General features: G+C 49.8%; 1 protein-coding gene and 1 long non-coding RNA gene across 4 annotated transcripts in view; one reads left to right on the top strand and one right to left on the bottom strand.

The window, feature by feature from the left end:
* On the bottom strand, positions 1-22930 carry LOC122233763. Of its 2 annotated transcripts, XR_006211477.1 has the most exons (4): positions 21297-22930; positions 16966-17089; positions 2692-2901; positions 1-952 (listed from the first exon to the last, which is right to left on the bottom strand). It is a non-coding gene; the product is annotated as an uncharacterized LOC122233763 (long non-coding RNA). The 2 variants fall into 2 exon arrangements; XR_006211478.1 differs by lacking the exons at positions 1-952; positions 2692-2901 and adding an exon at positions 11379-14643.
* The window catches only part of PRKCA (protein kinase C alpha), a 404971-nt gene that overhangs the window by 350094 nt on the left and 30595 nt on the right, over positions 1-24282 (top strand). For both annotated transcript variants that reach the window (XM_042967753.1, XM_042967754.1), the window contains 2 exons: positions 2495-2557; positions 3446-3584. In XM_042967753.1, the coding sequence (XP_042823687.1) occupies positions 2495-2557; positions 3446-3584 (202 nt within the window). The remainder of the gene's footprint in view (positions 1-2494; positions 2558-3445; positions 3585-24282) is intronic.

Here is a 24282-nt window from a genome sequence, read left to right as displayed (position 1 = left end):
GTATTTTTTTTTTAAGTCCCTGAATTTAGACAGTTCAAATGTGGAAGATGGGGCTTTGCCACTTCGGAGTTGAGCACTGGAACCTCCCAGGGGGCAGACTTCTTGGCTGGGTCCATCTATGCGCTTCCAAAGGAGAGGTTGATTCTGCTTCCGGCGAATTGGAGATGCTGGCGTATCCTCCCCCCGTCCCCCAGTTCCACCCTCACTGATCGAGTCAGGCCCTTGTTACTGAACAGTTATTGCACACCCACGATGCATCAGGCACTGGGATGTGAAAGGCTTTCTCTGCCCTCGGGGAGCTCACCGCCTGACGTGGGGTAGAAGAAGTCTCTGGACAATTGTCATGTGTAGCCGTCACTTTAGAAGCAGCACAGATAGCATGCAAGCCCTGATAAAGAGGAGAGTGAGGAAAGAACATCTTCAGGGAATGTTCTTGCCCAAGCCAGCGGGGCAGAAGACGGTTTGAGATTGGGTCGGGGGGCGGGAGGAGCTCCCGATGATGAGTCCGGTGGAGCACCTGGCTGAGGACCACCGAAGGCTGTTGGGGGGCTCAGTGGGGCTTGATACCCTGAGGCTAAGTTTTCACAGAGCCCCGCTGACCAAGAGTGGAAGGAAGGAAGGAGGGAGGGAGCGTAGGGGCCGGTGCAAAGGGGTTGGTGAAAATCTGTGTAGAGGAGAGACAACGGAGCTTTAATTCGGTCTTGACCTTGGATCCAAAGAGGGGTTAGGGTCTTTGAGAAACAGTCTGGAGGAATAAGAGAGAAACCTCTTCGGGTGATACTTCATCTTCGGTTTGGGAGGGAGCAGCCGCCAAGGAGGAGAGGATCTGGGGGAGAACCGGGAGCTCCGCTTGGAGGGTTTCATCGGGGCCGCAGGAGTCAGCAGCGTGGGGGAGAGACATGGGCTCCAGGGGAAGACAGAGAATTGCCCGTCTAGGCAGGGACTTTGATACCTGAAAGATCAAACCATTTTTCAGGGGCCAGGAGGTCACAGGACACTCAGCAGAAGCAAATCTATACAAACAGCTCTTTCATTTCCCTCAGCGAGGATGCATAGTGGGCACGTGCCCTGATTAATTAAGTTAGCAAATGTTAATGGGATTCTGGCCCATGTTCAGTCTAAAAGCTAAGTCTGTAGAGTGTTTGGCCTCTGCGGGTTGGTTGATCTGTCTCAGGGAAGATGAACTAAAGGTAGAAGAGGGAATTCTGTGGTAACAAGCTTAAAAAAATGCAAAGGGAGGAGTGCCTGGGTGGCTCAGTCGGTTAAGTGACCAACTTCGGCTCGGGTTATGATCTCACAGTTTGTGAGTTCGAGCCCCGAGTCCGGCTCTGTGCTGGAGCCTGCTTCGGATTCTGTGTCTCCCCCTCTCTCTGCCCCTCCCCTGCTCATGCTTTGTGTCTGTCTCTCAATAATAAATAAATGTTTAAAAAAAAATTTTTTTTTAATGCAAAGGGGGATTCTTTTTGTTTCTGGTTTTATTTTTTGCTTTTCAGTTTTCAGAAATGCCTGTCTTTATCTCCTCTCTTATTCTGGTACTTACAAAGCATTAAAATGCTCGGATTATAAAGTAAAGCTTGATAACACAGAGCTGGAAAGAGTAAGTGGCAGAATAGCGACCTTAGGTTGCAAGGTAACATTAAGGCATCTCGTTCGGTGGCCTTAACATTGTATTTGAGTTCCTGGAAAGTGTTTATTTTCAAAATACAGGAAAGCATGAAAGATAATGTAAAAGTCGCCCGGAATCCCGTCTCATTTCCTTCCCCCCATCCCGTCCTTCTCCTGCCGGACCTTAGGGGTGCCCCCCACCCCCATCCCCAGTAAGAGTTTGGTCCTTATCATTAGAGAGGTTGCTCTCTGCTTATTTTAAGCCTCCAGGGTGTGATGTTTGCGCAGGCACAGTCTTGTGGCTTCTCAGACTTCAAAGATTCCTAAACACTCTGCAAATTTTAAAAACCTCTTTCAGCATTTACTCTGAGTTTATTATGAATTATTTAAAAGGGTAAACTCGAGTATGAATCACGGTGCATGTCCCATTTATCTCAGCACTTGGGGCGAGGATGGGGGGGGTGAATTCACCAGCTACAGGGTGCCTCACTAGGCACTGTCCACAAATAGGAAAATGGCAGTTTTCTCCACTCTACCCGAGTCCTGACACAAAATAGTCCAGCAGCCACTCTTTAAAAGATTGTATTCGAAATTTCGTTTAAGCAGTAAATTACCTGTCCACCCACCTCAGACAAGAAGTGTTGGTTTCCAGACAGGTAATAAACCTGTCTCATTGACTTAGTAGCTGTAAAATGCCTCGGGAGGTTGGAGTGGTGAAACGGCAGAGGGAAGGGCAAAGAGTTAGTCATGGGTAGGGCCATGCTGATCTCTGAGCGTCCCGGGATCTTCTAACATTCTAGTATCTCTTTGATGCCTGAACTAGAAGGGTACGAGACATTCAGGAATCCAAAGAGCAAGCCAGAGACCTGACCAGCATTTCCTTCTGCAGATTTTATGCGGCAGAGATCTCCATTGGATTGTTCTTTCTTCATAAAAGAGGAATCATTTACAGGTGCGTGCTGAATCCCTGCCCGCAGCACTGCGACGGACCCCTGCACCTCTGTGTGTGCGTAATTCTGTAGTGGGGACTTAAGACGCAGAATTGCTACCCATTGATTGAGGTAACAGAGACCTGCTGGGACCCACCTTTGTCGGCAGCCTCCTGGCAAATCAGAGCCACTTTCTGATTTCCGGATGTCAAAAGATTTTCTGTCTCGCTTCTGCTTCCCACAAGAAAACATGCTTTTTCCTCTCCCCTGGCGGCTCCTTCCTCTGCCTTTTTTTGGAACGGAGGTCAGGGAGCAATGGAAAACGAATTTCTGTTATAGATGCTCGGCAGGAGAGGAACGTGGGGAGCTAGGGAGAGGCAGGGGAAAGAAAACCATTGAATTAAGTCCTTTAGGTTGTTATCTACAGTGAGAGTCTGATGCCAAAGAAAGAATTCTGGTGTTAATTGAAGAGTAAAAGACATACAGCAGACACTTGGAAGGGACACTTGTGTGACCCAATGAGGTTGTTCTAAACCTGTGATTTTGCAAACCTGGCTGTGCACCAGGCACCCCTCCTGTGATATTAGTAAATCATCTGACTGAGATCTGCCCAGATCTGCTAAATTAGAATCATGCTCAGCCGAGGTTGGGGATCACTAGTCCAACCATTCAGTCATTGATTCGGTGTGCATTTATTAACTACCTACTGTGTCCTAGGCACTATGTTAAGCTCTCTCTGGAGATTAAAAACAGAAAAAGAAAGAGTTATTTCCTTGTCCCAGCTCTCCTGGGACCCATAGTTCTATGCCATTGAGATGGTAGCTAGTCAAATATCCTTCGGTCTCAGTGGCCCCAGAGCAAACCACGTAGTGTCACGGGAAGGACGCTGACGCTGTCCTGCTTCCTTGCAGGGATCTGAAGTTAGACAATGTCATGCTGGACTCAGAAGGGCATATCAAGATTGCTGACTTCGGGATGTGCAAAGAGCACATGATGGACGGAGTCACAACCAGGACCTTCTGTGGGACTCCAGATTACATTGCTCCAGAGGTAGGGACCCCGATTCCCCTTGTTTTCTAGACCAGACCTTTCAAATAGCAACTACAATCAATTCTCGCCGGGGCAGAGAATCATTAGTGAATCCCTAGGTCAGTGAGCACAAAACGGACTGAACTAAACTAGAGCAAATTAGAAAACAAGTACGAGAGCTCGCCACACGGTAAGGATATGTCTTGTTTCGTGGAGCCGTGTTGTGTGGTAAATGAAATAGATTTCTTACACGGTCACGGTCAAAACAATTTAAGCTACACTGTTGGGCAGAGAAAGGGGGATCTGGCTCGTAAAAATGTTCCGCCTGGGAAAACTGGGTCAGAAGGTGGTTCCGATGGTGGCTTTTTGGTAAAATCCAAGTGACTGGTTCTCTAAATGACACCCTGGAATTGATCATGAACATTTCCACGCGGTCGTAAAGGGAGTGGTTCCAAGATGTGTGTTTGCAACAGTGGCCACGTTGCTTCATCTTTGTTACGATACATACTGAGTACTCTTCTTCCTATTGTGAATCTTCCTACACGCCAGCGACTGGGTGGGCTGTAACCCTGGGTCACTGTGTAGCCAACTTTCTGTCCCCACACACAGCCCTGTGGCTGCAACAGTTTCTTCCCAGCTGAGCTGCAGCATGACAGAAAGTAACAAAGTCAGGTCATCCTTCCCTCTAGCGGAGCTCTCGCGCTAGCTGTTGGCAGCTTGTGTGGCATTTATTTAACCTGTTGCCCCAAATGTTTATCTTAGAGGCAGTAGGTATCTTGAAAAAGACACGCGCATAGGAATCAGCCCAGTGTGTGCTTCGGTCCTGACTCTCTTCTCTGCAGGCTGTGGGAACTCAGGCAAGTCACTTAAGCTCTCTGCAGCCCTGTTTCCACAGCGGCAAGTTAGAGATTCTACACCTGTATAATCGCTCTGAGGACAGAAATGCCAAATACGGTGTTCTGCACCCAATAGACCCTCGGTGGTAGCCAGGATTCCAAAAGGGAAGCTAAATTTTTTTCCCTTTGTTAAGTAAGAGCTTGTTTGTTTGTTACATGCCCAGACAGTGTGGAGACATAGACTTAGAACATTTACTAAGAAACTTAAATTCTCAACCACAAAGGTGACATATTATCTTGATACATGACTTAGTGGGGTTTCCCCTCCCCCCACCAAAGAATTCATGCATCACGATCTCCAGGCATCACGTGAGCTTGAAGTGTCATATTTTTCAAGCACCAAGAATGGGGAAGATCATACAGTAAAAATACAACTTCCTGATGCAGTGTTTATTCTGACACCTTCTGTGCCTGTTCCATTTAACACCCACCAGCTCCTACAAGAGTGTGGTGACAGGGAATGGCAGTGTTTTGGGAAGAAAGGTGGTTTGAACTTCATCTCCATTAAGACCCAGTCTCTGCGATCAAACAAATAGCTTCCTGTGTTCAGTAACACCTCAGCCACCTGATATTCCCGGGGATGACAGCCTCCCACAGAGATGAACCGCTCCAAACAATTGATGTTTGTTGTCCTTTTTTTTTTTTTCTAATGTTCTTCATTGTATTAGTTTCCTGTTGCTGCTACAAAGAATAGCCCTGCAGTTAGTGGATTAAAACAATACAAATTTATTATCTTAAGGCTCTGGGGGCCAGAAGTCTAGAATCAGTCTCACAGGGTCAAAGTCAAGTTGTTGGCAAGGCTAAGCTCCCTCCAGAAGCTCTGGGGTGGGGGGGGGGGGTAGTCCTGTTGCCTTGCCTTTTTCCAGTCTCTACATGGCTACAGTCCATGGCGTAGTGTCTTTACTTACCATTTCTGTCTTTTATGACCCCAACCCCATAGCCTCCCTCTCCTAAGGACCATTGTGATTACATGGGGCCCACCCAGATAACCCAGGTTTGTCCCTCTGTCTCAGGATCCTTAATCACATCTGCAAAATCCCTTTTCCCAAGTAAAATTAACATATGCACAGATTCCGGATTCAGATGCACCCACCTTTGGGGAAGGGGACACGGCGCATCCCGCCACACTCATGATGGTGTCTCATCTAACTGTATTTGATAAACTCCCACTCTCCTCCTCCAAGTACACGTAAACATGCTTCTGTAACATATCTTGGTAGCTTTGGAGCTTTTTTTTTTTTTTCTTTTTTAACTTGTACTCATTTGTGTGTATGTTTAGTTCTGTGCAACGTGATCACGTGTATAGATTCATTTCTCCAGCACCACAGTCAGGAGATGGTATGGTTCTGTCCCTTCCTAGGAGCCTTTTATAGCCACGCCCACCTCCTCCTGTCCCCATCCCCACCTCCCAGAAACCACTCACCAATTTTCCATCCCATAACTTTGTTATTTCGAGAATGTCACTCGAGGGAGTCGTACGGTATATAACCTTTGGAGATTGGCTTTTTCACCTGATCCCTTTCTAGAACTGCCGTCATCATATTTGAGTGCACCTCAGCCACCTGGGCAGGTTGCTTAAGTATCCCGTGCCTCAGTTCCCCCACCTGTGAAGTGGGGATAATAATGTGGACCTCATGAGGTCATTGTCCGTAGCTCGGAGCGTTGTCTGGCGCGAGACAAGTTGGTCCTGCCGTGGTCATCGTTCACTTGACTCATCCGCCACATTGCACTGTGAACCCCTTACGGTCTTCTGCACAGCCTCCCTCGGTGGTCCTCACGGCATGTTTCGGATGAGGTGCCCGAGGCAGTGAGGGTCTGAGGCCACATTACTGAGAAGTGCGTGAACCAGGCTTCACCATCAGGCTCAAGCTGCCCGCCGGCCGTCGTACTGCCCACGTCGTTAAACCGCTGCTCTGATGCTGAGTGATTCGTGGGCTCAGCACTCCACACACGTACCGTGCCAAGCAGGGTGCCACTGGGGTAGCGTATCCCACGGGGCCCTGTCCTTGACATGCCTTACAGTGTGGAAAACGTGACCCTCACGCCAACAGACCCCAAAGTCCGTGTTTAGATCCTAGTTGGCTTTCGTTGAAAAATAAGCTGAACCATTTGGGGGACTCACTGCGCGGTAATCGTAGGTTGTCTTACCTTTTGCCGGCACTTTCCCCCTCCGGGTCCAGGAATTCGGCATATTCAGCCATAGGAATAATCGCGGTGAAGACGAGGACCATCTAGGTTCACGGTTTCTGAATTTTGCTCAGAGGGTAATATAATTCTGTCCTCTGTGTAAATCTTTCTGTCAGGCAGACGTAAAAATAATTATCTTCGATGGCATTTCCCTTAATAGGCAAAGCAGAGGCTCAAATATTTATGACTGTTTGTTCAAAACCCTTGAAATGGATTAACATTGTGGCATCTCCTTAACCGGTGAAGATAAGCTAAGGCAGAAAATGTCACTAACAGACAGGACTTCTGGCATTGAGTTGGACACCCACGGAAGGGGCACTAATCAGAAAATGATTCCCGCACCTGACGTTACCGGTACTCTTGGCTTTGGCATAGAGAGGATTCTCTGGGGTGGGCGCGAGCCCCTGAGAAGGGCGCACAGAAGCACCATCCGGATTTAATCCCCCACCTGAAAGTGAAGTCCCGTTGCAGGGTCAGGACCCCCCGGCAGCTCAGAATCGGACTGTGAACACTAGCACTGCCCACTGTTTCCTGGAAGAAAGAGAGGCGGCAGGGAAAGGGCTGGCTTCTGGCTGGCGGACCCCTGAGTACCCCATGTGGTACTGTGCCACGCGGAACCCTCCCTGTGGCAGGGGCAGTGACCCATGACATAGTGACTACTCTGTACCAGACCCTCCAGCACATCTTCTGTTTTGTCGAATTTTGTACATGAGCAGAGATGAAGTGACCCGCCCCAGGCCACACAGCAGCTGATAACAGGCAGAGGTAGGATTTGGACCTGAGACATTCTGACCCTAGAGCCCTGGTATTCTTTCCACCTGTGGCCCCACCTCCAGAGATCAGCGAAAACTCCCCTCGTCCGTCTGACCCGGAGTTGGGGACCGGAGTCACGGTTCTGTCTACCTGCGGTCAGTGACTCGGGGGGTGTATTCCTGCTGTTACAGCTGGGCAGACCCCTGGGAAGCCAGGAGAGTGCCTGCTGAGTCCCTGGCAGTCTCGGCACAGAAAGGGGGCCAGCGAGGACCTGGGAGGGGCCTGGAGCTGGAGGCAGTTTGAAATGGGCCACGGCAACCCAGGAGAGACGTGGGGTGAGGGACGTGGGTGAGACGGCGTTCCCCTCGGCAAGAGCAGATGGCACCCCCCACGTGGCCAAGGGAACCAGAACAGTCTGTACGCACAGTAGCCGGCCTACAGCCCGCCGGCCACAAGCAGATGTGCAGACTCCTGTGAGGGTTGGGGGCTGGATGAGGTCAGGGAGCTGGAGACCCATCCTAGGGGAATGTGGCTTCTCCTTCCATCCCTATGGGAAGGCCAGCCCCGTACTGCCTATGACAGCCGCCAGAAGTCTGCACTTTTATGTAAAATTTGCCCAATTGTTCAAAGTTGGGTGTAAAACGTATTAAGAGAGGGGCAGTTAAGCGTTCGACTTCTGCTCAGGTCATGATCTCACGGTTCATGGGGTCAAGCCCCACATCAGGCTCTGCACTGAGCCTGCTTGGGATTCTCTCTCTCCCCCTCTCTTGCTGCCCCTCCCCGACTCGTGCTTTCTCTCTCTCAAAATAAATAAATAAACTTCAAAAAAGAAAAAAGTAAGAGCAATGGACAGAGGTAAGATTCAGCCAACGGGCCACCAGCTGTGACCTGTTCTGGAGGGGTTCAAGGGTCACATTTGGGGGAGCCACATTTTAGGAATGGGGGGAAAAAGACCAAGGGGCATCCAGAGAAGCGGAAGGACTAGGGAGCCATAGGGTCTTAGACACAAGGAAGGTAAGTGCTCACGAACTCAGAGATGGCCAGGGACGGCAGAGGTCAAGGAGGTGGGGGTGGGAGGGGATCTGGCCACGGGGAGCCAGCCGTCCCTAAGAGCATGTGGTGATGATGCAGCAGAAGCCAGATGACGCTGAGTGGAGGGTGGGCGTCAGCCGCCAGGCTGGGACTTAGGGGAACGTATGATAAATGATCAGGGGGATGGTGGATAGACGGTCACTCCCAGGGAAGCGAGGTGAAGGAGGCATCAGTAAGGCTGAGCATGTTTCTAGAGCAGAGGGAACATGCTCAGAGCGAGGAAGAATGAAGATAGAGGGTATGTGTGTGTGGAAGGGGGCTGGGGGGGTGGGGAGAGAGCATCCCACAGGTCAGGAGGGAATGGGATAAGGAAGCAGGAGGAAGGAAGAACGTGGAAGTCATCCTCACCGGGAGGGGTAGGCAGGGACCTGGGGGCAGGAGGTGCCCTGCTCCGCTCAGTGGGGACAGCCGGTGACCCACACACACGCAGTAACTGCCCGGCAAGACACAGTTCTCTGGGTGCAGGGGAACAGAGATTGCTGTAGGCTGGGGCCCATCCGGGGCCAGTCACCTGCACAGGCCACCTGAAGTGACCGAGCAGGCAGTGGGAACAGGTGAGTGAGGCCAGAGAACAGTGTCTGTCAGAACAGGAGAGTGGGGATGAGGTTCAGTTGGGGGTGGGGGGTGGAGGAGAGTGACAGAAGGGCAGGACGCTGCCACGGGGGCTGAGGAGGGGGGTTCGTCTCTGAATTAGACCTCTTGAAGAAGCCGAGGTCCTCACGGTGGCCCGAGATCCTTGTTGTCTGCGCCCCTTCCCTCTCTAACATCATCTCTCACCTCACCCTCCACCCCTCACCCCTATCTCCCCAGACCAGCTGTACTGGCTTCCTTTCCGCTCCCCAAATTCGCCAGACCCTTCCAAGAGCTTTCGCTCTTCTCGTTCCCTCTACCTGGCATATCCTTCCCCCTTCCGCGTGGCTTCCTCCTGCCCCTCAGCTCAGATGTCACCTGCAGGAGGCCGTCTTTCCTGGTGACTCTGTTTAAACCTGCAGACCTCCGGCCCCCATTCAGCACTCTTGCCCGCCTCCCTGCTCTCCTTCCATGGTATTCATCACCCTCGGATACACCCTGTCGGGACTCGTGTGTGTGTGTGTGTGTGTGTGTGTGTGTGTGTGTGTGTGTGTGTGTGTGTGTGTGTGTCTGTCTGTCTGTCTGTCTATCTAGCCCGCCCGGCCCCCCATAGCAGAATCACTGTGTTTTGTTTGCTGCGGAGCCCCTAGCCCCGGGGTCTGGAGCAGTACCTGGTGGGTGGAGTGTATCTGGGAAAAGCAGGTACAGCATGCCATGTCCCTGCTGTGGAGGAAGGCCTCGGCCACAGAGCAGAGCTGAGGCTGTGGCACTGAGAGGTCAGGAACTCCGTGGCAGGTCATTAGGCGATCCCCAAGGCTGCCAGCAGGTGAATCCCAAGGTGATTCCCAAGAGCTGATGCTGGTGGCACGAGACGGGCTGCAAGGGACAGCCACGTGCCTCACGTCCTCGACCCACGAGAGCTGGTGCACTGGGGGCCCCCGAGTGTCCAAAATGGTGGGCCATCAGCCTGGGTCCCAAGGACGGCCCAAAGTGCCAGAATATCAACGCCCCAGGAGACACGTCCTGGCCTTTGGGGAGAGTTGTAGAATGGGATGGAGATGAAAATGGGTCTGATGGTTAAATGAGAAAAGAACTGACGAGGTGCACGCAGCCAGGCAGTAAATTAGGCCTTGCGCAGCTGAGAAGAAAGGGGGGCAGTGGGAGAGGGAGAGCAGCCAGTCGGCACCAGCCAGGGCGCCTCCAGGATCGGCGCCTCCGAGCCCGGCCCCACGCCACACCGGCGAGCCGAGAAGTGCTTCATTAAAGGAGAATGATAAGCCGAAGGGTGGCTTGCTTGCTTTCGGGGGCCAGTGCCCCCTCTGTGCAAGGTCACAGTCCGATGCCTCTGGCTTTGCAGAAGAACATGAAGCAGCCGCCTTCCCCAAGAAATATTTAAAGAGCCAAGACCAGGCTTTCCCTTGGGTGGTTCTTCTTAAATTGTGTGACTGTCCTCAGATCCTTTCCAGGAATTATGCAGGTTATATTGTCTCACGTATGTTATCATCTGCCTGCAGCTCTGTCTCTTAGTTCACCTGGCCTCAGGGTTTTATCAGCGTAGCCCTGTTCTCCGGAGCACTTGGCCCCCTCTGTGACATTGTGGTCCCCGAGGCCTCTGCGGGCCCCATCCTTCTTCCCGACTCCCTTCCGGTTCTTCCTCGAGATAAGCCAGCTTCTCGTGGGTTAGCTAGACCCAAGGCAGAGCACCTCGCTGATTTTGTCTTCTATTTAAGTCAGCTCTACGAGGTTGGTGTCAGTGGCTCTGTTTTCCAGATGACGAGCCCAAGGTGCAACGAGATGCGGTCATTTTTTCCCACGGCCCCAATTCAGGGCAGACCTGGGCTCGAACCCAGGGCCGGTCTGCTGCCCCTCATAGTGGCTGTTCTCCCTGGAGAAGGGGACTGCAGAGGTGGGCTCAGCTGTACCCCGCGAGTGCCTCCCTCCATCACTGCAAAGAAGCTGCCCTCAGTCCCCAGACTTGTTTGCAGAGCCCTCATGGGGTTCCCCATGTGCTGTGGCTGCATTCATTGGCCTTTCATTTGGGGATCTGTTAAAATCCTGTAAAAACAGGGGCGCCTGGGTGGCTCAGTCGGGTAAGCGTCCGACTTCAGCTCAGGTCACGATCTCACGGTTCGTGGGTTCGAGCCCCGTGTCAGGCTGTGTGCTGACAGCTCAGAGTCTGGAGCCTGCTTCGGATTCTGTGCCTCCCTCTCTCTCTGCCCCTCCCCCGCTCATGCTCTGCCCCCCTCTCTCTCTCTCTCTCTCTCTCCCAAAAATAAACATTAAAAAAAATTTTTTTAATAAAAATAAATAAGTCCTGTAAAAATGGGTCAGAGATTTCTGACATCTTATTTCACCTCTTACTTTGCAATGGAGGGGGGCGTATCTTGAGAGTGATGACCAACACCGACTCATTCCCTCCTACGTACTACGTGCTTATGTCTGTTGTCCTGCTGAAACCTTACACTAGGCCTCTGAGGCGAGTGGTGTTACCCCAGTTTTACAGACAAGGGACAGGAGACACGGAGAGGACAGGTGACCTGCCCAGGCCTCATAGATAGCAAGTGGCAGGGCAGGGACCCTGGGCCATCAAGGGCGGATCGGCTGCCCTAATGCCATCAGTGGCCAGGTTCCGCCCTCAGTCTGTCGCTTACTGCCCTGTTACCAAACGCCTCTAGAAAGACCACCAGACTGTGAGACCTCTCCATTCTCGGGAGTCTTTTATTCCAACTAATACAGCTCCCACGGGCACAGGATTGATTCCTAATTCCTAGGTCATTCCTTTACTGCACAAGTAGTTATTTTGTTCAGATACACAGTGAACATTTGGAACAGCTCGCTGTTCAGCAGAGAAGGCCTGAGGTAGGGAGGGTCCCACGTGGGCACCAGGCTCTGGATCTTGTCTGATTCCCCAGCACCAGCCACGCCGTCCACCGCCCTGAGAGAGACCGGTGACGGGTGCCGTGACTGAGTTTGAGAAGCACTTGGAGGGGGACTAGCAGGCAGGTGACAATACATTTGATTCTGGACTGATTCCTTTTTACTGTGTTTTGGCCCCATGCAGACCGTCCACCCCTGAGGGGAAGCTTCCTATTTGATTTCAGGTGGCTTTTTCTGCAACATTGTATAGTGAACTCTCGCTGCAGTTCTGCTCTTTTAAGAACATGGGGTGACATCTGTGAAATGGGGATCATCACAGTATCACCCTCAGAGTATGACTTCGAAGATTACATGAGTTTTGCCCTGGCTGCCTCAGCAGAAGCCCCCATACATTTTTTTGGTCTCTTATTTGACAGTTGTTTCAATTATCCGTTGCTGTGTAACTGCCCCCAAACTTCATGGCTTAGAACAACAACCACGTGAATGCTGTGACTCTGTGGGTCAGAACCTCAGGCAGGACTCGGCAGGCCTGACTCCTCACTGCTTCTGGGGGCATTGGCTACCATTGGCTCTGTGGCCCTGGAGAATCCAAGATGTCCTTGGGTTGTTGGCCATTGGCCAGGCCCCATGGGTTCTCCTCTGTGTCGTCTGTCTTTCCATGAGATCTGTCACCATTGAGTAGTTTATCCAGAGCTTCTCAGCATGGTGGCTGGTTCCCAAGAGGGCAAAAACAGAAGCCATAAGTCCCCTTAAGCAGCACCTGGAGCTTAACTGTGTCCCTTCAACCACATCCTGTAAGTCAAAGCAAGGCCCAGAGCACGCCCAGATTCTAAGGGAGGTGCTATAAATTCTGTCTGTTGGTGGGAGGGGTGGCATTGTCACCCTAAGGGGGGATGGGAGGGGTCACTGTGGCTTTTGGAGGCAGCTGGTTTTGAGCTCTGTGTTGCCCAGTGGAAGTTCCTCAATACAGCACGTGGAAAGGGTATCTCTCAAAGGTGCTGAGGGACCCAGGGGTCCCTGCCCTATGTTTTAGAGCTGAGATCAGCAGACTTCTTCTGCTAAGGGCTAGAGGATAAATGTTTCAGGCTTTGAGCTTTCCAAGAGGCAGAATTGAGCTGTTCTTGCCAAAAGGCTGGTAGTCTTTTTTTTTTTTTTTTTACATTTTTTTCATTTTGCATTTGTTCACAGGCAGGTCGTACACAAACGGGAGCAGGCTGGAGTTGGCCCACAGGCTGGAGGTTGCCACCTCCGACTTTAGAGGGTTCTCCCTTGGCCCTCCTCCAGCCTTAGCACTCTGCATAGGGTTAGAGGTGCTGTAGGGCTTGGGGGACATGCCCCTGGGGACCTGGGAACTCCCTTCCATGACCTACACAGGCCTCTCTCTAAGATCCATTTTTCCTAGGGACACTGCCCTGACTCCTGTATACGATGGAGAGGCCAGTGGTGGCTGTATACAGGGGACAGTAGGACAGAGCTAGGACGTGCAGGTCAGGGTGCACAGGGTCCTCATAGATGTGACAAAGGACTAAGAAGAGAAGTGGGTGGAATCTAAGGGGTCCATCCTGCCCCCCAGGCAGTTGAGAAGCATTATGGACCAACTTCTATCCCCACAAAACCCAGGCTGCTCCCTAACCCCCATGTGACTGTATGCAGAGATATAGGGCCTTTAAGAATGTATTAAGGTTAAATGAGGTCCTTCAGAGTGGGGCCCTGAGCTGATAGGACCGATGTCCTTACAGAAAGACCAGGAGACAGCAGAAGCGCACCCTCACAGAGGAAAGGCTGGGTGAGACACCTGGAGGAGGAGGCTGGCTGTAGCCAAGGAGAGAAGGTTCCATGAGAGAGCAACTGTGCCAGCAGGCACCTTGGTCTTGGATGTCCAGCCTACAGACCTATGAGGAAACGAATGTGATTTAAGGCAGTCAGTCTCTGGTATTCTGTTCCGGCAGCCTGAGCTGACCGATACAGGAAGACCTGTTGGTCAAGGTGGTAGGAGAGAACATGTAACCGTTGGTTTGTAACGTGTATTCAGACACTTGTTCAGTATGTGGGCCTCAGTCACTCTTGTCCCAGTGTCCCCTGGCATCCCCCAAATGTTAGAGGTGGACCCATCCTGGGCCAGTATGGAGTCCTGCATTTAGGCCAGGGAAAGCATGTCGTAAACCAAGACGTATTTTATATAGTCACGGTCAACGTCATCGTCTCTCTTATGATGCAAAACAGGCAGGAGGAATGAATGAAGGTCTCAAGGTCAAAGGCAGTGTCTCAGATGACCTTGTCCCATTCCCAGCTCCTGCTTGCAGAGGAGAGCGGGAACACAAGAGCCAGGCTGAGTCCGGGCTCTGCTGTGTTCCCACTGTGTGTCACTGCACCGGAGCTTGCTTGTGCCTCAACTTCCCCAGGGGTAAACAGTAGTGCCCGGCACAACGTGGCCTAAGGACTGTGCTCGGGGGTAGCTCTGATTCCAGTTTGGCCTCTATTAGAGTTAGTATCAGGATGTATCTCACTGTTGAGAAGGTTCTTGAAAACATCAGGTTGGGAGGAGAGTGTCTAAAGAGGTGTTTGATTTCTTCCTCGTAACAAGGGATTATAGACGTTGTGCTAAAGAGGTCAGGTGACCAAGTCAATTAGGCGGATGTGTTCCCAGACTCGTTTCATTGTCACCGCGCTGATTTCTTCTGTGACCAGCCCGTGTTACCAAGGAGCTAGAGAGAGATTAGCCCAAGCAGGAGATTAGCGTTTCCTGGAAAGAATCACAAAGACTTGAAGCGGGAACACTTTCCCACATGTAATTAATTCAGCATGAATGCCTACCTCAAGGGTCACAGATCACCTGCCACAACTCAGTAGCACACATCCCAGAGGGAAAGAAATGCCAGGTGCAGGGGTATTTTTTTGCAGCCTGGAAAGGCGGGCACTTCATTCACAATTTTACTTGTGGCTCCCTCAGAATCGGCCCAGCCACTTTGGAAGACCGTCCCGCAGTTTCTGACAAAGCTAAACATAGTCTTTACCATACAATCCATCAGTCATGCACCTTATGCAAACTTCTGCGTAGCTTATGTCCACACAAAGCCTGCACACGGAGGTTTGCAACCACTTTATCCACAATTGCCAAAACCTGGAGGCAACCAAGGTGCCCCTCAGCAGGTGAACGGCTAACTAAACCGTGATACAGCTGCATAATGGAATATTATCCAGCCCTAAAGAGAAATGAACTGTCAAGCCGTGAAAAGACCTGGAGGAACCTTAAGTGAGTATCGCTACGTGAAAGAAGCCGATCTGAAAAGCGTGCACGCTGTATGATTCTGCCTCTGTGACATAGTGGAAAAGGCAGAGCTATGGAGACAATATAAAAGACGAGTGGCGGCCATGGGTTAGTGGAGAAGGAGGCAGAACAGATGGGCAGTGAAATTGTGTGCAATACGACAGTGGCCAATACATGTCACGATCCGTTTCCAAAAACCCGTGGAATGCACAATGCCAAGAGTGAACCCCAGCTAAACTCTGGATGAGGATAATGTGACAATGTAGTTTATCCGTTGTAACAAACATACCACTCTGGTGAGGGCTATTCATGGGGGGGGGGCGGGGGGGAAGACTGCACGTGTGTGGATGGAGTATATGGGAACCCTGTACAGTCTGCTCAGTTTTGCCGTGACCCTAAAACTTTTTTAAAAAATGTATTAATGGGGGCACCTGGGTGGCTTAGTCTGTTAAACATCCAACTCTTGATTTTGGCTCAGGTCATGATCTCATGGTTCGTGAGTTCGGACCCTGAGTCGGGCTCTGTGCTGACAGTGCAGAGCCTGCTTGGGATTCTCTCTGTCTCTCCCTCTCTCTTTATCCTACCCCCACGCTCGCTTGTTCTCTCTCTCTCTTTCTCTCAAAAACAAATAAACATTAAAAATATAATTTAAAACCTTTAATGCTTATTTATTTTTGAGAGAGAGAGCACGAGCAGGGGAGGGTCAGAGGAGGGAGACACAGAATCTGAAGCAGGCTCCAGGCTCTGAGCTGTCAGCACGGAGCCCGACACAAGGCTCAAACTCACAAACCATAAGATCATGACCTGAGCCAAAGTTGGATGCCTAACCGACTGAGCCACCCAGACACCCCATTAATTTTAAAACTTTAAAAATTTTTATTAATTAATGGGGCACCTGGGTGGCTCAGTCGGTTAAACATCCGACTTCAGCTGAGGTTATGATCTCACAGTCCATGAGTTCGAGCCCCGCATTGGGCTCTGTGCTGACAACTCAGAGCCTGGAGCCTGCTTCGGATTCTGTGACTCCTTCTCTCGCTCTGCCCCTCCACCTCTCACTCTCTGTCTCTCTCTCAAAAATAAATAAACATTAAAAAAATTTTTTTTTTAATTTTATTAATTAAAAGATATATAGCTTCTGGTCTTTCTCTGCTAAATGAAAGTCAGGGATAGACCTGGAAAGGAGATCTGTAATCACCAGGCTTGGTCTCCCTCCAGGCTTTGCTTCTCCCTCCGTCCCTCTTTCCTTCCTTCCTTCCTTCCTTCCTCCCTTCCTCCCTTCCTCCCTCCCTCCCTCCCTCCCTTCCTTCCTTCCTTCCTTCCTTCCTTCCTTCCTTCCTTCCTTTTGTAGGAGATGCTCTTTAAAGCCAGTGTTAATCGTTACAAAGCATTTTAGTGCCAGGTGTTCCTCTTAGGACCTTTTGGGGGAGCAGGACTTCAGTTGTCCTGCTGTTCACTCTCTGTTCCCATAAAGTGAGCCATCAGGGATGGAGAAGAGGTGGGTACTATGAATAGATTGTAAAGCACCTTTGTTATCATTCGAGAAGTCATTTTCTGTTCTCTCCAATCCTAGATGGAGCCTCAGTTTCTGTCTAAATAGACAGTATATGCTTTAGACTCCAGACATGCCATTTTCATCTTGTGGCAATTCTCTTTATACTTATATAATGCATTTTGTCCAAATATTTCAAACATAGCAGGTATTTGTCACGCGATGTGCTAAGATCCCTGATATAAGGTATTACATTTTAGTGTTACTTACCCATTTTCGTGTCTGTGTCTCCCTAGTTCGAGTCCCAATCCCTGTGCCCAGCAGCGCCCAGTCCAAAGAAACGTGCAATTAGCCATAAACAGCGTGAGTGAGGGAAGGAGGAAGTGGGGAGGGTCTGTGAATGAGAAAAAGAGAAACCTAAAGTTTTGCTGCCCTGGTAAAAATTAATTTAATTGCACGAGAAGGGGCTTTTAAAATCTGTTTTATTTGTTTATGTACCCCATGCCTAGAGCAATGTCCGGCACATAGGAAGCTAATATTTGCAGATAGAGTGAATGGAAGGTTCGGTGTTGATGAGAATTGCCAGGTGCCAGCAATCATTTAGGGGTGTTTAATGCATAGTACGCATATAATCTCTGACAGCAGAATGTTTCCTTTGTCCTCCTGTGAGCCGGGTTCCGTTTATTGCCTTGATTTCATTTTCGCCTGCCTGCCATACCTGGGAGCCGTTTCTTATTTCCGATGTTAAGGCATTATGGAGCCATATAATACATTCAACTCACCTGCAGTAAACACAGTCTATTATACAAAAGGCTGTTTTATCCCCTACCGCGTTCTGACCCGGTAGGTGCCCGATTTCCAATATCACAGCTGAGGCAATGGAAACTCAGAGAGGCTAAGCAACTTGTTCAAGGTCACACAGCTCCCACATGGCAGAGCTGGTCCCCAGAAGTCAGGTTCAGAGCGTTCTCCTCACGGTGTGCTTCCTGTGCAGTGGCTGTTGGCAGTCTGGGCTTGGACGTGCCTCCCAGAAGGTGTTTGACTGGGAAGCCCCTTGGCTGGCGGTGGGGGGCAGGGGCGGGGAACGGCTGCCTCACCCTCACTCACCATGAAGCTTTTCTGTTTCTCATGCTCTGGCCCAAGCCTGGTGCTGTAGGAAGGGGACACAGTCAGGAGACAGTGTCGCTAACCAGCCCAGTGACCTTCAAGCAAGCCACTTAGCTACTCTGAACCTCAGGTTCCTTTTCAGAACCCTGAGGACACTTTTGCAAAGCACCTCAAAGGCTCCCTGCAGCCTTAGCAACCCAGCACTCCTACAGGCACTTTGGATTTTGCGCTTAAAAGGTCAGTGGTGCCCACAGTTTGGGCTTGGATTAGATCGACTTGTTTCTCCAGCACAAGCTTCCAGGGTGGTTTCGTGATGCTGGGCGGGGTCCCATTGCGCAGGAGGGCAGCCCAGCCCCTGCTGGGGAGGCCTCTAGGGGTTGAGTGGGGGCAGAGAAGCAGTCTCAGCAAGATGTGGCCAAGGCTCCAGGAGAGGCGTGGCCTGGGTCTGTGGGCCCCAGAGGAGGGAGTGGAGGAGACGGTTCGGGAACTCACGGTCCCAGCTGTCGGGACAGAACACCCAGAAGACACTCCAGCTGATCTTTTTTCCCCCGACTGTTTTGACACATTGCTGTTTTCCACCATGTACATAAAGAGGGCCTCTTGTGTTCCATGATCTGCCCTTGGGAACTTACAATGTTTTTCGAAACAACCATAATTTTTTCATCAAAATATTTTTAGGGGTGCCTGAGTGGCTCAGTCAGTCGGGTGTCCAACTTTGGCTCAGGTCATGATCTCACAGTTTGGGAGTTCAGTCCCCACATCAGGCTCTGTATTGACAGCTCAGAGCCTGGACCCTGCTTTGGATTCTGTGTCTCCCTCCCTCTTTCTCTCCCCCACTCATGCACGCGCGCGCGCTCTCTCTCTCTCTCAAATAAATAAATATTTAAAAAATTAAAATATTTTTATTTTTTTAACGTTTGTTTATTTATTTTGAGAGAGAGAGCATACAAGGCAAGGGAGGGGCAGAGAGAGAGAGGGAGAGAGAGAATCCCAAGCGGGCTCTTTGCTCTCATTGCAGAGCCTGACACGGGGCTCCACCCCACAAACCGTGAGATCGTGATCTGAGCCAAAACCAAGAGACACTCAATGAACGTAGCCACCCAGACACCCCTGAAATATTTTTATTTTTTAATAAGAGGAAGAGATATTTTTTGTTGCCCTGAGGCGGTAAAAGGCCTCAAGCATGTTTTATGCATAAAGGCCAGTGCTATTTTATAATGGCAGCCTGGAGAGAGCCTTCTGTGGTCAGGCCGCTGATCAGAGCGGGTTCGGGAGGGTTGGCGAGTAAACACGGTGTGAAAATGAGGAGTCGAGTCCAGTCAGGGTACAATCAGGAACAGGAGAATGACTCTTCACACACATGGCGATCTCATGGGTCCCATTAAGACCAGGCCTCCAGGGCTAGAGTTCCTGAGCCAAATGGCCATCTTGGCAGCTGTGATCCTGTTCAGCATTTGAACCCCTTTTTGGGTCAGTTCCCGCCATAGCCGTCTAGGGAACCACACTGGGTCATGGGCTGCTCTTCAGTTTGGAAAAAAGGTCAGACGTGTGGATGCCGAGTCTGGAGAACCAGAGTTCAAATCCTGGCGATGCGGCTTACTTGCTGTGTATCTATCCTTGGGCAAGCTCCTTAACCTCACTTCCTCACCTTTGAAATGGTGAGGAAAAGTCTCCTGAAAGTCTCAAAAGGGCTAAACGCACCAACGGGCTAAAGAGCCTGGTGCACAGCGAGTACCACGATGGTGACGTTGCCTACAGTCTTGGTTGCTATCGCCAGCAGCGTCGGGAACCTCACCATGCTGCCCCCCCAAAAGCTTCTGAAGCCCCCCCCCTCCTCTTTGAGAGGCCTTTGAGTACGCAGCCCTGGCAGAGGGTGGAAGGTGGGTGGTTTCCGAGCAATGTCCTTCCAGCAACTGTGGCCTTTGGCCTGGTCAGAGATGAGAAGCCACCCCCCCCCCCCCGCCGTCCCCCTCATTCCTGGTCCTGTGCCCGGCCTGGAAGAAAGATCATTCATATCTTACTTTTATAAGACAGGCAGCCATTTGAAACATCCTGACATCTCCCCCAGGCAATTGGCTCATGTAAGTGTAAGGAAAATGATCGTAATGACAAATAGCAGTAAAGCTGAATGTCAGTGGCCCTGTTGGGGGTCTGTCGTTGAAGCTAAAGGCCACCCTCCATGTGCCAAAGGGAGATCTGCCAAGTCAGCCTCTCTTTTGTGAGGTTCTCTGCTGTGGGAACCAAATTGCCATCTCAGCCCCCCCCTCCCCCGCCCCCCTGCAGGGCTTGGCCGCAAGCCTCCATTGGCCCACACATCCCAGAGACACCTGCTCCCATCCACAGTGGGGACAGAAACAAGAGAGCCTCACCATCCATTCTGTGGTCTCTGAGCCTGGTGCTCAACCCAAAGCTGACTCCCTGGGCCAATAAGAGCCCAGGAACTAGAGTGGGTTGTAGGAGCCTGTGAGAGGGTGTAGACCAGCATCATCCAGTAGAAATAAAATGCAAAAAAAAAGAAATAAAATGCAAGCCAAACTGCATGTAGCAGCCAGATTCTTGTTTTGTTTTTTCTAAAGATAGATAGATAGATAGATAGATAGATAGATAGATAGATAGATGGATGTAAGTAAGCTCTACACCCAATATGGGGCTCAAACTCACGACCCCAAGATCAAGAGGCCCATGCTCTACTGACTGAGCCAGCCAGGCGCCCCCTAGCATCTGCAGTTTTAAAAGTGAAAAAAGAAGCAGGTGAAATTAAGTCTGGCATATTTTATTTAACCCAATATCTCCAAAATACTAACGAGATATTTTACGGTTTTGGTCCCAAGTATTCAGAATCTGGTGTGTATTTTGCACCTAGAGCACCCGAGTTTGCACTAAGCCACTGAATGCTCAGGAGCCACTGTGGCTCGTGGCTACTGTACCACACAGCACAGGTGTAGACAGCTCACAGGCAGGGCAGCCAACATCCTACATCATGTGTATCTAAATGTTTATCTCCAAATGGGGCTCCCTAACACCATTTCCCTTTGGCAGTGAGATTTTGGATAATCGGAGGTATTTATTAATAGCAGCTCATCATTGAGGGGAAAAGCATGTTTCATTCTACAAATGAATTTGCAGGGCGCCTGGGTGGCTCAGTCGGTTAAGCGTCCGACTTCGGCTCAGGTCACGATCTCGCGGTCCTTGAGTTCGAGCCCCGCGTCGGGCTCTGTGCTGACAGCTCGGAGCCTGGAGCCTGCTTCAGATTCTGCGTCTCCCTCTCTCTCTGCCCCTCCCCTGCTTATTCTCTCTCTCCCTCTCCCTCCTCCCTCCCTCCCTCTCTCTCCCTCTCTCTCCCTCTCTCTCCCTCTCTCTCCCTCTCTCTCCCTCTCTCTCTCTCTCTCTCTCTCTCTCTCTCTCTCTCTCTCTCTCAAAAATATTAAAAAAAAAAAAACCTTAAAAAAATAAAATAAAAATGAATTTGCGATGGTAAGGTTGCACCACTGTACCTTGTAACTTAGCTCTCCGGACCTTCCCGTCTCATCGAGCGCACAAGTCAGGGCTGATAACACTGTGAGCTGCCCCGAGAAGAATTCCCGCTGAGTTCCAAATCCCAGCCTGTTATTACAGCTGAAGGCACTGCAGTATTCAGCATGACTTTGTCATCTTGGCCCCAGTTGCGGAGCTGGCGGGCTCCAGAGACTGCCAAGTGCCATCGCCGAGAAAAACGAGCCACTGGCACTTGACGTTCTGCTTTGGTAAGCCTTGGAGGAAGGAGAGGGTGTTATCAGCAGGAGTCATGAGAGTTTAATGCTGTGGAAACAGAAAATAAAAAGCAAGTGGAACCAAAGTTGATAATAAGAGTCAAGAAACAAAACAAAACAAAACCCTTCAGGGGCCTGGCTTTCAGAATTTGTGAATCATTCTGGCCAAAAACAGGGTTTCCGTACCCATGACCTCTGACAGCTTTCCAAACTCAGGTGACATTTGGTGCCACCCAGGAGAGGACTCTGGTTGGTCACATTGCTCAGATATTTGTAGACGAGAGGATATGAAATACGCCGTGACCTCCCTCACTCAGCCCCCACCATTCTGCAGCTTGATTAATTCCCACAGCAACACGGTGCCTCCGCTCTGCCTGTGTTAGAAACAGAGTAACTAAAACACTGATTCATGAAAATAGATTTCCGGGACTGGTTTTCATACAGTTGCAAGAACAAATTTTATTCAAGTGCTTTTGAAATGTTAGAGGTACAGCTACTAAAACCGGTGATTTTAAACCTCTTTAATCCTTGAAGCCCTTTGATTAATATTTTATGTGGTCTCAGTATGCGTGATTACATATATTTGAAAGCCATAAACTGTATTTTTAAAACAAAATGTCAATATTCAGGGCACCACTTACGAACTGATTGGCTTTGGGCAAGTCTCTTAAACTTTTGGCCACATCAGCTTTCTCACCTATAAAACGGGAAGAATATCATTTCTGCCGCATTGGGTTCGCCAGAGTGTTCCTAGAGCATCTGATACATAGGAGGTGCTTAGCAAATGTATGTCTTTGCTCTCCCAAAGAGCATTTCTCTTGTTGTCCTACTTGGTCAAGACAAGCGTTGATCCAGTTATTTCCTGTCTTGGAACCAGAATGACAGGCGTCAATGTCCGTCATCAGGTAACGTGTAGCAGCTCATTTTAGTAGGGCTTTTTATACCCTGTATGCGTGCAATTTCCAAGTTTTCAAAAAAGAACAAATGGAGTTTAAAAAAGAAAAGAAGGCCCCCTCATAGGTTCCTCTGGTTATCATTTTCTTGTCAAGGAAATGAGCTCTAAAGCTGCCAGATCCAAGCGCATATCCCGCGGTTGCCGCCCACACTGAGGCAAGCCACAAGAGCTTGTATTTCTCGTTCTACAGGGAGAAATATTGGTAATACATTAAAGACATAGAGAGGAAGAAACACACAGAAGGTTTATGTCCCAGGACATTTCATTAGACATCATGGGCCATTTAAAAAAATATCCTGGAACGTTTCAAAGGCAAATGCATATGCAAAATGGCAGAATGGTCTTGCTGAGTACCTGTTGGGACGTCTTCACCTGGAATCCTGGGGCGTGATCCATGGTGGAGGGAGGGGGCAGGGATTGTGTGCCTTAGGCAACTATACCAGTGTTTTAATAGCCTGTGAACTAGAAATTCAAATCAGTGTTACCCTCTTCTATGAGGGCAGGTCGTGGGATTATTCTCATACTTCTGAGAGCCACAAAGATGGAGGGAGCAGTTGGGGGACAGGTCTCTGCGAGCTATCACCCCGCTCCTCACCAGCTGCCTGCATTTTGGGCATCTCATTTCATCTACTCTGATCCTTTTCCACTTATCTTGCTTAAGTATTTAAAACAAATCTGGGGCGCCTGGGTGGCTCAGTGGGTTGAGCGTCCGACTTCGGCTCAGGTCATGATCTCACACTCTGTGAGTTCGAGCCCCCCTTCGGGCTCTGTACTGACAGCTCAGAGCCTGGAACCTGCTTCGGATTCTGTGTCTCCCTCTCTCTCTGCCCCTGCCCCGCTCACGCTCTGTCTCTCGCTCTCTCTCTCTCTCTCTCTCTCTCTCTCTGTCAAAAATAAATAAACATTAAAAAATTAAAAAGTAAAACAAATCTAAGATATCATGTCATTTCACCCATAAATACTTCATCTCTCATGCATTTCACTCATAAATACACACATTTCTAACCAAAAAGGACACTTCTTTTGAGTTAATCTTTTAAAAAAAATTTTTATTTAAATCCAAGTTGGTTCATGTAGAGCGTAATAATGGTTTCAGGAGTAAAATTTAGTAATTCATCACTGACATGCAACACCCTGTCATCCCAACAGGTGCCCTTATTAATGCCCATGACCCTACCCACCTCCCCTCCAGCAACCCTCAGGGGTTTTTTTCTCCGTATTTAAGAATCTCTTATAATTTGGCTCCCTCTCTTGTTTTATTTTTATTTATCTTATTTTTATCTTTTATTTTCCTTGTTTTTATCTTATTTTTCCTTTCCTCCCCCTATGTTCATCTGTTTCTTTTTTTTTTTTTTTAACGGTTATTCATTTTTGAGAGAGAGAAACAGAGCATGGGTGGGGGAGGGGCAGAGAGAGAGGGAGACACAGAATCCGAAGCAGGCTCCAGGCTCCGAGCTGTCAGCACAGAGCCCGATGTGAGGTTTGAACCCAGGAACCATGAGATCATGACCTAAGCCGAAGTCAGGTGCAAAACCGACTGAGCCACCCAGGCGCCCCCTGTTTTGTTTCTTAAATTCCACATATGAGTGAAATCATATATTTATCTCTGACTTATTTCACTTAGCATAATACACTCTAGTTCCATCCACGTTGTTGTAAATGGCAAGATTTCATTCTTTGTGATCACCAAGTAATATTCCATTGTATACTATCAACAATAGCCAAACTATGGAAAGAGCCCAAATGTCCATCAGCTGATGAATGTATAAAGATGTG

The sequence above is a fragment of the Panthera tigris genome, chromosome E1, assembly GCF_018350195.1.
Source record: "Panthera tigris isolate Pti1 chromosome E1, P.tigris_Pti1_mat1.1, whole genome shotgun sequence".
Taxonomy (NCBI): Eukaryota; Metazoa; Chordata; class Mammalia; order Carnivora; family Felidae; genus Panthera; species Panthera tigris.
The sequence above is the reverse complement of the archived record's forward strand: the minus strand, read 5'-3'. Positions and strand labels throughout refer to the sequence as shown.